General features: G+C 34.7%; 1 protein-coding gene across 3 annotated transcripts in view; it reads left to right on the top strand.

Annotated features, from left to right (window-relative positions):
* The window catches only part of LOC123311194 (adhesion G-protein coupled receptor G2-like), a 273,671-nt gene that overhangs the window by 206,661 nt on the left and 49,147 nt on the right, over positions 1-17,863 (top strand). For all 3 annotated transcript variants that reach the window (XM_044895016.1, XM_044895018.1, XM_044895017.1), the window contains one exon: positions 15,001-15,126. In XM_044895016.1, coding sequence (XP_044750951.1) covers positions 15,001-15,126 — 126 coding nt within the window. The remainder of the gene's footprint in view (positions 1-15,000; positions 15,127-17,863) is intronic.

The following is a 17,863-nucleotide window of genomic DNA, read 5'->3' as shown; positions in this document are numbered from 1 at the left end:
ATTCAGACCAACACTCTCTACTACTCGGATAAATCCCTTAACTTCTGGGCTAGTTTTAATGAAAAAATCCATATTAAAATCTCCAAGACAGACAACATAATCAGCAGAAGTAATCATCTCTGAGATCATCGACTCAAAACCGTCAAGAAAAAGTTTATAGTTATATGAGGGCGACCTATAGACAATAGATATTGCCACACTCACACCTCCTTATCTCAAGATGATCCCAAGCTGCGCAATCTCAACATCATATTTGAATATCTTGAAACTTAAGTTATTCCTAATATATATCCCGACCCCTCCACCTCGACTACCTCTATCACCTCGTATGAACTTAAATCCATCAATGACAAGAGAAGCATCCGGAACCTCCTCGCTCAGCCAAGTCTCACTCAAACCAAAAATATCAAAATCATTTGTTATCAGAAGATCTCTGATTTCGTTGTAATGCAAGTTTAATGAGCGCGTATTCACATGAGCAACCTTCAGCAAGCCTTTTCTATTATTAACCATATATTATGTAGACGTGAGCAAGTATAGCAACATAATGAATGAAACTAGTAAGTAAACGAGAAAGTTGCAATCGCAGTGTAGTTATAACTATATAAACAGTTCAACAAAAAGCAAATCAGAAATAGAAAATATGCAATATATAAAAACGAATTGAGTGTACGTAATGTAAACAGTGGTGAAGTGAGCAAACTATAATAATGGATGCTTATATTAGTATAGTATTCATTGCAGATTGTTTTTACTGACAATTTTCTACACAATATTTGTATGCATTGTCCATGAAAATAAAGTATATTATTATTATTACACAATAAAGAGAAAACAGATCCTCTTCGGACGGCAACTACGGAACAAAGTATAGCATTGGACATATAACCAGGGTGAAAGAATTTTGGAGGAGACTTTGCCGGCCAACAAGGGTTATCCTAGAGAATATGCTCACCATTACTAAAGCTAACATCAAGCTCACCAACATGAAATCAAGAAGAATCTTCCTCCTCAAGTGCAAGGATCGAGACCTAACACCAAAGTTCCTAAAACAACGCAATGACCATATAGAAATGGAAAGTGAGTACATAAAGTCAAAGTATAAACATATCCATCACAAATATCTGAAACAGGTACTTAAATTGATAATCACTGACACAACCAAGTCCATCAATACACTACAGAGAACACTGTCAAGACAAACATATATACTCAGGGCGTTGATATCGTTCGAGGAGTTCACTGGTTTCGAGAGAATAATGCAGACATCTTTTGTAGAAAATAATATAAAGGAGAATACCACTCGACACAATAAAAAATTGAACTTACTACAATGCAGGCAACAACCTCACCAACCAGCCAATTTACCCAATGCAATAATAAACCTATCTGACACAGACATTCCACAGGACGTCCAAGAACTTTCAAATAAAGATCCAAAACACGCAATAGTCAACAACGATACCAGACACTTACCAATAAACCACTTCATTGCGAATATAGAAAGTAACATCACCAAACTATCAAGTGAAAACCAAAATGAGATCAGGTTGAAAATGGCGAACACATTACAATCCCACTACAACAAGGTCAAGAACTCGAGACCCAATCCTACGCAACAAAAAATGCAGAACGATTTCAAAAGAACCAAAAAGTTCATTTCATTTCATATTTCTTGGTAATCACATCATCCCGGCTAGCAGCCCCTCTAAACCAGAATGACGGTAATCTGGGCTCAGCACAGTGAGGCTATGTACCCAATCTCGGTTAAGATCTTTGTCGTTGTATTTTTGGGGTCCCGAGGAACTGCAGGAGACTTGGAAGAACCAATCCCCAAAAATAGCCCTTGACAAGTCAGGCGGTGTTCAATAATCACAAAGTAGCAACAAAATCACTTAACTATTCACAAAATTTACATCAAATTAATTTCAATTAATATCTTAGTCGTTGAGTTAAGAAACTATTTTTGAATATTTCTACTTTTTGGAGCTCCAAAATGGGACGCGTGGAAAAGTACGCATCACGCCGTGACAACCATTTTGGAACTAACCAAAAAGTTCATAAATGACAACCCACAGATTATAATTACAAAACCAGACAAGGGTAACTCAACGGTTGTAATGAATGAGTCCTCCTACACATCCAAGATGGAAGAATTGCTGAGCGACACCACAACATATAAATCAATAAAGAAGGACATCACGAACACACTAACTGCACGGAACAATGCATTAATCAAGGATTGGGAAAAAAGAGGATTCATATCACCCCAGACAGCGAAGTCCCTACTTATACACAACAGCATACCTCCCAAAATATATGGTCTCCCAAAAATCCACAAGACCAACATACCATTAAGGCCAATAATTTCTCATACCCAGTCACCATTATACAAACTGTTAAAACATCTTTCCTTGGTATTATCCAACGTAGTAAACAAAACTGCTTACCACACAAAGAATTCCTTCGATCTCAAAGCATCATTAGACGGGCTACACATACCAACACATCATAGATTGTTTTCCCTGGACATTTTTTCACTGTACACCAACATACCCACAGAACTGGTTCCAATAATAATAGAGATAAAATGGCCCTTAATAGAACCACATACATGCATACCAAAAGACGAATTCATTAAGGCAGTTAAACTTACGTTAGAAACTTGTTACTTCCTTTACAAAAACGTTTTCTATCTACAAATATATGGAGTAGCGATGGGTAGCCCAATAGCAAGCACAATTGCACAACTAGTACTCGAATACCTTGAGGAAGAAATATTAGCCAATTCAAACTACGACATTACAATCTTTAAAAGATACGTCGATGACTGCCTAATAATAACATCTGAACAACAAGTCCAAGAAATCCTAGCACACCTCAATGGATTTCACAATAAAATACAATTCACCATAGAAAAGGAGAAAAACAATACAATCAATTTCCTCGATATCACCATTATCAGGAATAACAATAAATTGGAAACCAAATTATACAGGAAACCAACGAACACAGACAGGATATTGGATTACAACTCAGCACACAGTGAGAGGCAAAAAAGGGCAATTATAACGAACTACATAGACACTAGACAGAGCAATAAAGCTAACATCACCAACATATAGACCAACAATTCTAGAGGAAACAATCACACTTCTAACGAAAAACAATTACCCGATAAATAAGATCAAAAGGATATTGAAACAGCGAACACAAAAATTATACAACACACTTGATACGACAACAAAGAAGGAACCGACAACATACATACCAATACCATATATTATCAATACCACAATTATCCGAAAAAATCGAAAATATACTTCGACCGTACAGTAGCATCAAAATAGCACATAGACCACACTTACAAATAAAACAGGTATATTCTAGACTAAAAGCACCAACCCCCAAGGAGGAATGTTCACACGTTGTATATAGGATACCATGTAATGACTGTGCAGGCGTTTATGTGGGACAAACACAACAGAAGTTGAAGGACAGACTGAAGGGACATAAGTACTCAAAGGCGCCGACAGCCCTATACAAACACACCATCGAAAACCAGCATTCTTTTGACTTCGGGAAATCAGAAATATTGGACAAAGAAAAGAATCGAAAACCAAGGGAATTCCTCGAAATGATTCATATTAAACAAGATGTCAATTCCATCAATGACAGAACGGACATAAGAAACCTGAGTTCCATATACTCGACAATCATTGACAACGCCAAAAAGAAGAGAAGAACTTGAGTCCAACATAAGAAGAAGAAAAGATTGGAACATAACCTCAGCTACTTGTTCCAATGAATCATAAATCTATTAATTGTTTTTGTTTTTGTCATGTTATTTTATAAATTTGAAAAAGGGCACAGCCCGAAACGTAATATATGTGAACAATTTGATTGTTTTTTGTAAACCCTTCAAAATCAAATAAAAGTATACAAAAAAAAAACAAAAATTATTATTATTATTGGTGGATTATCTATCACGAAACCTAATTTCAATATTCAATAACTGGATGACATTTCATTTGATCAAAATAAACATAAGTTTGGATATCACTGGTTCTGTTTTTAGCAAACTTTTCCAAAAACTTTTACTTTCAAAGAGAATCACCGACAAGAAGAGCTAAACTCTTCGGCTGGCAAACAATAAACTGCTTTTCCTCGACCTCTTCATGGGAAGCTACGATTCAATTAAAACTTTCTCGAAGAAACAATCAAAGTTACTCCCACGCCATTAGAAACGATTTCTGAGAGATCAGACACCTGAACCTCAACTGCTAGATGGGGCAGAAAACTTTCGAAACCTAATATTCCGTTCGAAAAACCGCAACTCAGGAAGAAGCACAAGTTAGAACCAATCTGAATTGCAAAGAGAGATACCCAGCTCTCGTTATTGGGAAGCTGGATAATTCATGAGAGGAGAATGAATCCTCGAGAAAACTGTTGCTTGTTTCATTCTACCGTAGAAAAACATTCGGGAAGTGCTTTTAGGACCATTGCTATTCATTATTGCCGATATTCGTTTCTGACCCACTTGAAATCTGCATAATTCTATCCCTGCTGAAATATATAGGATCTACCTAATAGTTTCATGTGAAATGCCTGAAAGTCGATAATTTATGGAAGTAATAATAGAGTTCAATAGAAGGGGACAATTTTTATTCCCCATCTTTATCCATGGTGGTTTTCACTACATTTTTTGAGATTTATAATGAGATGTTCCATGAAAGATTCATAACGACCAATAAGTTTTTATTGAATTACATTCAAATTAGAACCGACTGATACAGATGTGTCGGACACATCCAAATAACGATCTGAACACATATGCTTATGCATTAACTGTAATGAATCATTGATCTTTCAATAGGCCTCAAACTTCTTTCAGTTCTACTTCGTGAATTATATTATCATTAATACAAGTAAATCTTTAATGTCAATTACTGGAAGTAGGGATTTTACAATATTCTTTTGCTCATCAAGAAATTCATGACTTGAGTAGTCTAATTTTCTTAAAAATGAAAGAAGGCTTGTTTACATGCTTTTAATCCTCAACTAAAACCCTGTTTTGTCTATACTTCATTCAGTGCATTTACTTTTATTTTAGCATTCGGTTGACCATGAAATAATTTTCTCAAGTTTTTTAACTTGTGAGTAAGGTTGGCACTGAAATGTCGAGTCATGTCAACACTACGCTTCATACCAGAGTCTCCGATTAATACTACCTAAATGCCGAGAGTTATTGAAAAAAAGCAAAGACAGAGTATCAGGAAGCGCTATTCAGAATTGAAGACCACTCATTCGAATAGTAACCCTGATATTCTGTAAACCTTTTATTTAAGTTGAGCGTTTCCACAATCAGAAATATTGTGAATGAAGAGGATGACAATGACAAAGAATTTCCTTCTATTGGGAGACCCAAAAAGGAGGAGAAATTTGAGGAGTTTATTTTTAGAAAAGACCTGCAACGGTAAATTTGGGATTATAATTTGAAATATGAACACCTTAGTACTTATTGAGACACTACTTAATTATGCAAAAAATAATTTGGAATATTACGGGCGACGGACATCACTTTACAAAATTTTTAAATCAATAAATTTTAAATACAAAAGGGAGAACGAACTCAAAATTTTTTGTGAACAAAAGCATGACGTTGCGGCCAAAATCACTTTCTTGTGAAAATTTCTGCAATGTTAATCTTGATATAAAAATATATGTTTATTGATGAAACTTCGATTTACCAAGACGGTTCTTCTGTTCGTCAACAACTGATGTAAAATCTTCAACCTTTAGCCAAAAAAGATAACCAACATTAACTCTTATCAAGAAACTGGAATGTGTCACTAAATTAATTTTCACCCATTGCGAAAATAAAAAGATTGACCTCTTGTACTTTCCACGCAAATAACTAGATAAGGAATCTCTTAACTAGTTTTTATAAACTTTTATTTATTCTTTGAAGAAAATACGCGTAATTACTGAGACTTTAACGCGAAACCTACAACATAGCGCTGATTTAAAACCCAAAAATATTATGACACGCATCATAATAATTTCTCACTATACATAGTGTCAAATTTCCATGGCCAACCGAGTGCTAAAATTAAAGTGAATGGAGTATACAGGGTGATTCGAAACTCGAGGCGAAAAATTGAGGGACATATAGAGACTGATATTCTTGATTAAACGTAAAAAAAAATGTTTGGCCGATGAGGCTTCGTTTCCGAGTTTTTGGACATTAATGTTTCTGTACGCAACCAATTAAATTTCATAAATCACTGCAAGCCTAGAAATAAATGAGATGAATGCCACCTGGTGACAAAACACTTATTGTTTGCCAATTCAAAAATTGCTTTGCTGGTTTAGTCCTTCCGTTAAACATGCAGTTTTCTAACGAAGAATATGCAGATATTTTTTTTTGTGTACGGTTTTTGTGATGGCAGCTCATTAAAAGCTTGTCGGGAGTTCAACATTAGATTTCCTAATAGACGACAAAAATCTAGCCGGGTGTTTTCTCACGCTCAACAAGGGTCAGGCTATCGAGATCACCTGATTTGAATCCTTTAGATTATTTTGTATGAGGACATTTGAAACAACAAGTTTACGCAGTGGAAATTAGTGATAAGGAACAATTGATGGAACGAATTATTAATGCAGACGAATCCACTCAGAATAGGCAAAACATGCAATTATTGTATAATTCCCTTATTCTGCGTTGTCAAGCATGTATCGAAGCTAATGGTGGCATTTTTGAACATTTGATTGAATTTTTTCTGTATTTTTATCAGCCATTAAAGTTTAAAATTGATGACATGCAAAAATTTTGAATACTTATATCTCGGAAACAAGGCAATATCCAAAAATTTTATTTTATCTTTTTATCAAGAATAGCAGCCTGTAAACGTTCCTTAATTTTTCGCCACGAGTTCTGAATCACCCTGTATATAAATATTCATCACCTTATGGGTCCTTTTTATATTTCACCTGTTTTTATTGAACGTTTTAGACTTTTTCATGCACTTTAACCGCTAAGAGCGAGTTCTTTTCCTTCTGACTTCTCTGATCATCCTTGGTTTCAGAGCTAGAGGGCAAAATACTTCAGAATGCAAGTCGCACTGAAAATTGTATAAGACTAATTTTCTTTCTAAAGTAAATGTAACTTACGAAACTTGCCGTCTAACCGAAATTTAAAGTCAATAGAAAAGTACTTAAAATTGATATTCTAATCACTAATACGTCATTCGTCAACTGTAAGCCGCTATTAGATGTCAATCACTCATGGGGGGTAGACTACCAAAATACACTTGAGCATAAAATTCAAATTTCTTTTAGTTTTCTTGATTTTCCCAACTCCCCAGGTCACTTTTTCGAATTTTTAGTAAGATAGAACATTGTACGAAGTATGTGTCGTTTTGACGTGATGCGATGACAAAAAAAGACAGGGCTCCATTTTAATTTATAAAGTAAATATTGAAATGCACCTCGCGTAATATACAAAATTGCTAAAGGTCGCCACAAATTGATTCTTTAATTCAATAAATAGAAAGCTGAATCAATTTTACGCGGAAAGTTTAAAGAGATGAAGATATAACAATCCGACTGGAACGTTATAGGCGGTTCACAAGTTGAAAATTTCATACCGAATAGAAAACGCTTTCAAGAGAAAGCGGTTTACAAAATGACTACTCATCGCAAACTGACTAAAATGGTTGTATTCTGCTTTTCCTCTGTAAGTTACAAATCGTACGATCGATCTGTCAGTGTCCGATTGACAGATTCGTAAATAATGCAATTCTGGAAATGTTCCTGTAACTATCTTATTAACAGTGTTACTTTTGAACTACTTATCGTAAATAGTTACGGATTCCTGTAAGCTGCAGATCACTTAAAACGTCCAGAATTTCAATTTTCCTGTAAGCTTATGAAAAGTTACAGATTGGCTTACAAATGAAAGCAGAACACCACCGTTAGTTTAGTATTCGACTGCGATATATCCAATATGTGTTGAATCTACGTGAAAGGAAAGTTTCAGTTGGAATTTGGATTGACACAGAGACAACCTGTCGCTGGATAGACAGGATGATTAAAACCGAAAGAAAAATATGGAAACAGGAAATACTAATTAGATGAAGTTCATGCCAAACTATACACATACAAATGTACAAATGTATGTTTCCTTTGTAAAAGGCAAGGTAGGTTCAATCTTCATATAACTAGATGTAGATCTCCAGTTTCTGCAGTTCCCTTTCGTTTCGAGTCATCCTGTAAACATGGTAGAATAAGGAGATATGTATCGTAATCCGCTCATCTCACATGCAGGTATAAAAAAAAAAAATGTAATTCGGTTCACCTCTGTCAACACTAATTAATTTTCAGTCGTAGGATTGCATTGAATGAACTACATACGGAACTGAGAGGGTTATTTCGTGATAGCTCAAAGAACAGATTCTGTGATGTCGCTTCGGTGGTAATCAACTTGAACGTGGCGTTCCCAATTAGTAGAAGCAGTATTGATTATAACAGATGTGTGGGTGACATAATCCGGTTTTTTATGGTCCTCATGTAGCCACTTGTCGTGTTTATTTTCATCTGGATACACAATCCGTACCCAGTTATTGTATAAAATTTGGGCAGATATTTTTTACGAAATATATAAACTACGGAAATTTGCTATTTTCATGAAAATAAGAAAGCAAAATCTTCTGTGAATAGGTATCATTTTTGTACGAGGATGTATTGATATTTAGTTAGCCTAGACCAGTTCCATGCATAAAAAAATATTGCTTTACCATAGCAACGAACAATAACTCATTAGAAGTGTCAGTGTGAAGTTTGAGGTCAAAAGAGTGAACCAGAGCTGCACAATAAATTAAAAGAATGAAGATGTCTAAATTGTGAAAATCGAACAATTGCAGAACAGGGGCGTGTTTACCATGGAAGCTAGGGAAGCACAGCTTCCCCAACAAATTCGAATAAAATTAATGACATAATAATATAACAATAATATAAATAAATGATGAAACGAAAACTATAATCTCCCTATTTACATTTTTCTTACGAAACAACGTAGTAGCGGGCATACTACGATAGGAACCACGGACCTAGCCCTGAAACGCCTTGTAAGCTGTGATCTCCCAGCTTAACTTAACGCCCGTAGTGTTGGCGTAGTGTATAGAATTTCGCTCGGTACCCGCGTGTCTAGGATCGATCGCGTAAATTCTAAATGTCATTAATTCAACATGAAATTTAGGCGTTTTGCTTAAAATTTCTAACTTTTGGCTATTTATATTTTCTCACTTGGGAATATCTCTTTCTTATTTGACCATTATAAGTATACTTCATTCACTTTTATTTTAGCAGTCGGTTGGCCATGGAAATTTGACACATTTCACTCTGTATAGTACGAAAATGTGGGGTTATGAAGCTTGTCAAAACATTTTTGGGTTTTAAATCAACGCTATGTTGCCCGTTCTACGTAAAAGTTTCTGTTATTACGTATTTTATCACAATGTCGAATCCCTTCGGAAAATATGTGACGAACATAATTGAAGTTCATACAAACTGATTGAAGGCATACCAAATCCAGTTATTTGCATGGAAAATACAAGAGATCAGTGTAATATCATAATATGCACTAGCTTGAGGAGATTAATGTTCGTTATCTTCTTTGCCTTACATCATTTGTAGATTTCAAAAATATGAACCCGAAGATGAAATGCATATGATGCAGTGGTTGGGAATGGGTATCTCCCGAAGGAATTAACAGATAATCACAAAAATGTTAAATTCTTCAACAATAATCATCTTGCATCAATATAAGTAAAAGGAATGAACTTCACCTTGGAACAAAAATTTCACATGAATAAACAAGTAACAGTATTCATCTTAATACATTGATGTAATAATAATAATTAGGTATTTATTAGTACCTTAAGACATTTACATTGTATAAGACAAGTCAAATGAAAAATAGAAAAATCCATTTCAGGGAACTTATTCTCCGATGACATTTATCGAAAGTAGTAAACTTTTCGCATTAATTCACTCAAACATAAAATTCTCAAATGCCACCACTTTTTAGGATATCCCAATAGAAGGAAATTCTTTGTCGTCCTCTTCATTCACAATCTTTCTGATTGTGGAAATATCCAGCTGAAATATAAGTCGTTTAAATTCAGATGAAACATTATATATATTTTCTTACATTGAATATGTTCGCTACCGTCTGACGTATTATGGATTTTAGAATATCAGGGTATAACTATTTGAATGAGCGGACCTGAATTCTAAACAGCACTTCCTGAAACCCTGTCTCTTTTTTCAATCACTTTCGGCATTTTCGTAATAAAAATTGATATTAGTTGTGGCAACGGCGTTATGACATTAACGACATTTCATGAGTGCCAACCTAACTTCGTTCTAGTTACAAAAACTTGAGAAAATTATTTCATGGCCAACCGACTGCTAAAATAAATTTGAATGAAGTATATTTTCGTGGATTGAAAAGTACGAGAAATTCAACCTTCCTCGGACCGCCTGTAAGCTGCGATTCTACCGATTACTAAGCGCTTGGCAGTAGTGCAGATACATTATGGGCTCGGTTTTAACTGCTATGATTTTGAATATAGATATATATTGGCTACCTATAGAAGATTTTTCGGTACACAGATTTAATAATTTCGAAACTTCAAAGAAAGGAAGAATTTTGGACGAAGCCTTCAACTCTTCAAAATCATCCTTCAATTTTCTCTTGTAGCGTACCGAATTGTCTGTTCATAAACTTTGCAGGTCAAAAACAATTTTCTGCTTTGAAAAGTTGAGAATAGAATGCTATGGCGTTGATTGAAGAACCTATTTGTTGTAATTAACATTTAAATCAACGAGTTGGAATACAAAAATTGATATAATTATATAATCTACTATGTATTTTCCGTTTTTGTTCTGAAATATGCATATAGGTACTGAAAAATGTGTAGTTCATTCGTATATTCAATATGGACTCACTTGACGAAAAATTTTGAATGCACGTTATATCATATAAATGTGTGTTCAAAAAAAAAAAAATATATATATATATATATGGTGTAGCTTCCCTAATTCCAAAAGTCTAGACACGCCACTGTTGCTGAATCGAAATATCATCAAGTACCTGTATTTAAAAGGGTTAAGAAGTAAGCAGATTTACGAAGATATGCTTAACACCCTTGTTGATCAATGTCCTTCGTATGCGACCGTGAAAAAATGGGCTGCAAGCTTCAAAAGAGGTAAATTTTCCATTGAAGATGATGAACGATCGGGAAGGCCAGTTTCTGTTTCAGTCCCCGAAAATATCGATGCAGTTCATGACATGATTTTATCAGATCGTCGAATCGGATATCTGAAGCACTGAATGAATATTTCATACGGACGCGTTCATCATATAGTTCACGTCAATTTGCACATGATAAAAATTGCTGCAAAATGGATGTTGACCAAAAGCGTGCAAGGGTAGGCATCTCGTTCGATCTGTGCTCGATTTGAAAACGATGTAGACTTCTTCAACCGAATTGTTACTATGGATGAGACTTGGATATATTTCTACGATCCAGAAACAAAGCAACAATCGATGGAATGGCGACACTCTGGTTCTGCAAGACATAAGAAGTTTCGTGTCCAAAAATCTGCTAGGATGCAGTTTTTTGGGATTACCATGGAGTAATCATGATTGATTTTTTGTATAAGGGTAGAACAATAACCGGAGATTACTATTCGACATTATTGTCCACTCTACAGGAAAAAATTAAACAGAAGAGACGCGGAATACTATCCAAAGGTGTTACAGGACAACGCCCCTGCACACAAATCTTATGTTGCCATTCAAAAATTCTTGATTTAGGGTTTGAATTAGATTTGTTCGTAGAGTGGTTTGAAACTTTTGTGAACTGTACAAAGCAAGCGCAATTCCATTTTAGGGTAGCGAAAATCCATTTGTGCTTGCTCTGTACAGTTCACCCCCCCTCCTGCCTTATTCACCAGATTTATCTCCATCCGACTATCATCTCTTTCCTCTACTGAAAAAAAGTTCAAAAGGTCGTAAATCTTCTTCCGCAACGAAGAGGTAATAAAAGCTGTGGAGGTCTGGTTTGCAGAGCAAGAAGAAACATTTTTTTTATGAAAGGTCTAGAGACGTTGCAGGTTCGCTGTAATAAATGTATCCAATAAAGAGGAGAATATGTTGAGTAATAAAATATTTTGACATTGGAATTGTTTGGTTCTAGAATAGGCCAAGGATTTTTCAATATATCCTCGTATTTGCGATCTTGTAGGTCGTTTATGATGTGGCCTCAGTCCTACAAATGTAGAAGTACTAAAAGTCACACTCTCTAGACCAGATGATGCTCTCAAAGTGTTGAGAAATACAAAAATAGATTTGGTGGGCACCAACCTAGCATTAGTCAAGTGCAAATTCGCAATAAAAAATATCAATCATAAGGTAAATGTTATGAGAACCGTGGAATGCGTGCAAAGCTCAAAATGACATATCGCATTCTCTATATTTTTATTGATGGCAACCTTAACAACATCTTCACTTTGAATGACAATCACCTTTTTGTCCACCAGTTTAAACTTTACCATGGGGTCTTTAGAACTCGTGCGCGACAGTTTTTCTTGTCCTTCTGGGTATTCACTAAGTGGAACTCTTAACTTAGAAATAGTTAGCTTAAACTCCTTTAAGAACATTATGCACTCTATATTTTTTTCAAATAGTTTTTTCGTTTTGTCTGAAGTGTCATATTTTTTTTTAATTATTTGAAAGATTTATAGACTTCATCCTCATATTATCATCTTGATTAATAATAGTAACTAACAAATTTGGAATTACGAGTATAACTCGAAAAATGAACACTTCTGTATTTATGCACTACTCGCAATTATGAGAAAGATAATTTTGAATATAGAGGGGGGCGGATATCACTTTTTAAAATAGATGAATCATATAAATATACCAAATAAATGTAAAATTGTATGTGAACAAAAACATGTAATTACATCCAGAATAATCTTTTGCGAAAATTTTTTAAATATAAATGTACAGATTGAAATATCAACTGGTGTGAACTATCAGTCCAAGAGGATAACCAACATTAACACTTCTCGAGCATTTGAATGTGTTATGTCAATAATTTAATGATCTTTCATAACAAAAATTAATATACTTCAACTGATCTCTCGTACTTTCATAAAAAATCCATTCAATCATTACACATTTTCGAATTCATATCTTCTGAAGTACATTCACCTTGTGATAAAATATCTTACAGAGACTTTTACGTAGAATGGAAAATATAGGGCTGAACCAAAAAAGTCTTGACAAACGTCATAACCTCACATTTAATAATACAGTGTGGAATGTGTCAAATTTCAAAAAAAGATTTTTGAAAAAAGTGGATGTTTATTTTAAATAAATAATGTACATAATATTGCAAGTAGAAATAGGTGTACACAATTACAGTATTCTCCGCTCATAACAGCTCGGTCTTCAGCGAACTTTCGTTTATAACGAACCAAGTTTTGAGAAATAGAAGAAATTATTATTTCCTGATAGGTATCATCTTTATTGCTTTTAATTTCTAACTTCTTTAATAATGAACCATTTTTGACGGACCTTGAAGTTCGTTCTTTTTTAACTTTTCATACTATTCTAACAATTTTTCATTTGTCTCATTTCATTTCCAGTACCTGAATTATTCCCTGACTATGTCAGGAAAAGTGGGTGCTGTAGAATCTACTACATAAAATATTGATGAGAGGTGTGCTAGTATTGCCAATGGGCTTGTTTGAAATTATATTTAGTTTAAATTCTGAGGAAAATTTGGCTTCTTGAAAATTCGATATACACGCCACAAGGTGTTTTACAAGACGTTGAATAAAATATATAATTCTCTCAGTCTAGATATGCGCTATTAACTAGTCATAACAAGTGTACCTATATATTAGTCATCTTCCTATAATCATTTCTTGAAATTTTCATGAAAATCCATGAAGGCGGTCAAGAGGTCAAAGGATTGAATATTTCGGATAAAATACTTAGAACATCCCGTATCTCTCCAACGGATATGGTTAAGACATATTTCGAACACTGATTCAGAACCAAAATGTCCTGCATCAGCATTGAAAGCCTGTAGAAATAATTCGTGAAAAATGGTGTTCCCATAAATTAATGAATTTTATTTACTTTGCTCAAGATAACAAGATAACAGACAGATTATGATTACTTTATTCAACGGTTGTCGACAAAGATTACACGAAACTACAAAAAAATTTTCGTTCTTTGTCCTAACGTTTATACTAGGATTTTCCGGTTAATTATGCACAAAAACGAAAAGAAAATACCTTTTTTTGGTATAAAGTTTGCTCTTGTGATAGTTATAGTATTAATATTCACTCTTTATTTTTTTAATAATTTTTAATAATTCAAAATGACCGCGCGATGAGAGTGGGGTGTTTACGTTTACAAGGTGCCGCTAGAGGGCACTCAAGTCAAAAACAACGATCAGGTGTTGTTTACAGGCCCAGACAATCTTCAAATGTCGCCAAGAAAGTGTAAATACGATGCTGGTGCATTTTGTTTTATATGTTGTCAATTTATTATAATTCGTGACGTGAAATACGAATTAAAGACATCTCACGTTCCCTCTGAAGCCTATGAAGCATATTTTGACTTTCTAGTTTGAAATCAAGACAAGCCATAGGATCCACATCTTGCTTGAAGTTAGTGTAAATGATATCGTTGAATCAGTCTCCTAAACACAGAAGCACACTTTTTCATGCCATATATTTTTTTTTCGTCTAATTAGGATCTCAACTATCGAAATTTCATGCTTTGCAGTCAAAGTCAAATTTTGTGTTGACCCGTGTTATTTTAGGTACGGATGCACCATTTAGTTGAAGTGTGTTACTTTGTAACCTGCATATTTCCGAGACAATGCTTATGTTTTTATTTTGTTTCAGATATTCCTTATTTGCTTGGGGACTTCCTGCTGTTCTACTGTTCATAAGCATAATTATAGAATATGAGGACAAATCAATTGACCTGATTTTGAGGAACACCAACGAAACAGTTAAACATAATTGTTGGTAAGTGAAATCTTTGTAAGAAACCTTGAATACATAGACTTTTGGGTGTAACAGAAAACATAGATAATTTGTGATAATTGTGAATTGCACAATATAGCAGAAAAAACATATTTCGCTCGAAGAAATTCATATCTTATCTATATCAAAATAAAAACTGTGCCGTAACTGTATATCATGTACTGCATTTTTAAAATGCTGTATTGTCCACATACAGAAACTGCACGGTAAATGTAAATCAAAAAGTGCATTTTAAAAAGCAGAATTATCATTACAGACAATATATTAAAATAACCTTAGGCATTGAGTAGGGTTTAATACTTAATGCCTTAGGGCAATATCAGACGCAGCGGTTTTTTACCGAGATGTTTCACGAGTTTAGAATAGTATCGATGGGACATCAATAGATTTCAAACGGGTCATGTCACACATAGCGGTATGAAGCGCTTGGCGTTTTTAAAACCGACTCGATGGGTCGTCGGGACCATTATATGACTCTTTTTATAATACCCTGTAACGGGGTTTTCTCTGGTGTCTCTAGAGATAACTAGTGGAAGTCAAAATCGGAGTTCACAAATTTTATTCGTTGTTTCGCAATAAGGAACACAAAAGGCACTATTATACAACTAAAAAAAATTTCATCAGCTTCAAAACTACGGTATTGCAGGTCGAGGAAACAGAACACGGCTTTGGGCAAAAAATTCTATTCTCTGTTTTCTGCTTCCAACGGGTTTGCACACCGGCCAGAGATCGTACTTCCAGCGAAGAGAAACCAACAAGGACAAGGAAAAAGGTGCATAATTGTTCACCACTCTAGTTTCTGCTTCCTACGGGTTTGCACGCCAGCAAGAAAATCGTACTCCCAGCAATGGTAGATTTAGATAGGATACAGGGGTTTTACCTCTGTACTCGTTGTACGGAAGTTGTCTCCAGGGTACGATTTTGGGTCTTATTCTGTTCACTCTCTACATCAGAGACATATTGAACGTTATATCCTGGGAAAAGTTGAAATGTAGAGCAGAGAAAGATTTAGAAAAAATATTAAAAGCCTTCAGTCACGGATATCTCACAGTAAATCTTGAGAAAACTAAATACCTACCGTTTTCCATCCACAAGAACACCTTAACCCACTTTGACGTCTTACCTCCATGAAATACTTGGGTATCTATATCGATCAGTTTTATACCGTTTTCGCTTTTTGTGTCAAATCTTGGAAACCAAACATTTGAAGGTGTTGTATCATCCATCGGTGGAGTCTCGTCTGCGGTATGAAATTTTAGCCTGGGGTGGTTTATATGATGCACATTTGAGAAGCTTGCAAGTATTACAGAATTCATTTCTAAGAATAATTTTACATAAAAAGAAATCATATTCCACGGGTAAACTTCATATCGAGTCAGGAGTCCTGGACTCACTTTCTTGGGGCACGATTATGCTACTCGAGGAAGAACATAGCAAGTTTCTTCATATAGATCACATAAAACTACACACTTTCCTTGTTCCACACGTCATCAACTCATTAACTTTGGAGTTTAGACCATAAAGAATTATTTGAATGAAACTGATAAGGTTGAAATCGGAATCAAATAGACAGGAAAAAATGCTGTAAAATGAAAGATTTTCGTATAGTTTTTTTATTGTTCATTCTGTTATGGGTGGAGTAATCCTCCGCACAACCATATGGTTTTGGAGGTTAATCTTGTTCATACAATTACTTTAGTGCTCTTCTACCCCAAATTGTTCTAGGTGTGAATTGATTCGTGGATAAACATTATTATTATTATAATATCACCCGGTCCCTGTTCTTTCGCCATTTTGTGACGCTCCTTGATGAATTTATCTAAACAACTTTGTTTCATGACATATCTAATATCCCACGTATCCAGAAATAGAAATTACACATGCAAACACCGAAACGTCAAACGTATGTACGGGACACTAGAAAGTATAAGGGCCATAAAAAACGCGCATTTACTCTCCTGAATTTGTTAGGTTTTCCCGTCAATTCAAACGCACTGGTCACGACAAACTCAACAGGAATTAATTGTAAAACTAACCGAAGAGGCGCTACACAATCTTATAAGTTTGTTCTCTCACTCAAAAATGGTAAAAAACAAAGAAATCTGCAAGAGGTGTAATAGGGAATACTCCTTCTGACGAAAATGATGTATTTTTTATCAAATATCTTTGAAACGTCACATTTTAAAATAACCATTTCAACCGTTTTCCAAAAAAAAATTATTTCAAGCACTTAAAAATAAAAAATAAATATGGGTATTCAAAATTTAAAGCGTTTCATTTCGATTGCACTAGTTGGCAACATCGACTCAAATATACCTTGATAATAAAGGACAACAAATACATTATCTTGATGAGATAGACAAAGATGTCTATTTATGAAGTCGACGAACGAGGAAGGTCGTAAAATTTTATGGGATTTTTATGGCCGGTTGCAGTTGAGCTCGCCAGTAAGGACGCGCCTGTAAATCAATAGGCTGTTATTTTATAAACAAGCTGATCGGACATTGTTCTTTTCATTGTCTAGTAGGCGCTGTTGCCAAATCGTAAACTCGAAACCAAGCGATTTAAATTTTAAAACCCCATATTTGAAGAATGATTGAATGGTCATGAATGAAACTCATAATTATTCAGTTCAAACTTGCATATGCAGTGATAACCCAAATTGGGGAGAATTCCCCATTGTCCAAAGTTGCAGTACTGTCCCAAGTCACCCGAATCT

Source organism: Coccinella septempunctata, chromosome 4 (assembly GCF_907165205.1).
Source record: "Coccinella septempunctata chromosome 4, icCocSept1.1, whole genome shotgun sequence".
NCBI lineage: Eukaryota > Metazoa > Arthropoda > Insecta > Coleoptera > Coccinellidae > Coccinella > Coccinella septempunctata.
This window is presented reverse-complemented; position numbering and strand designations above follow the sequence as displayed.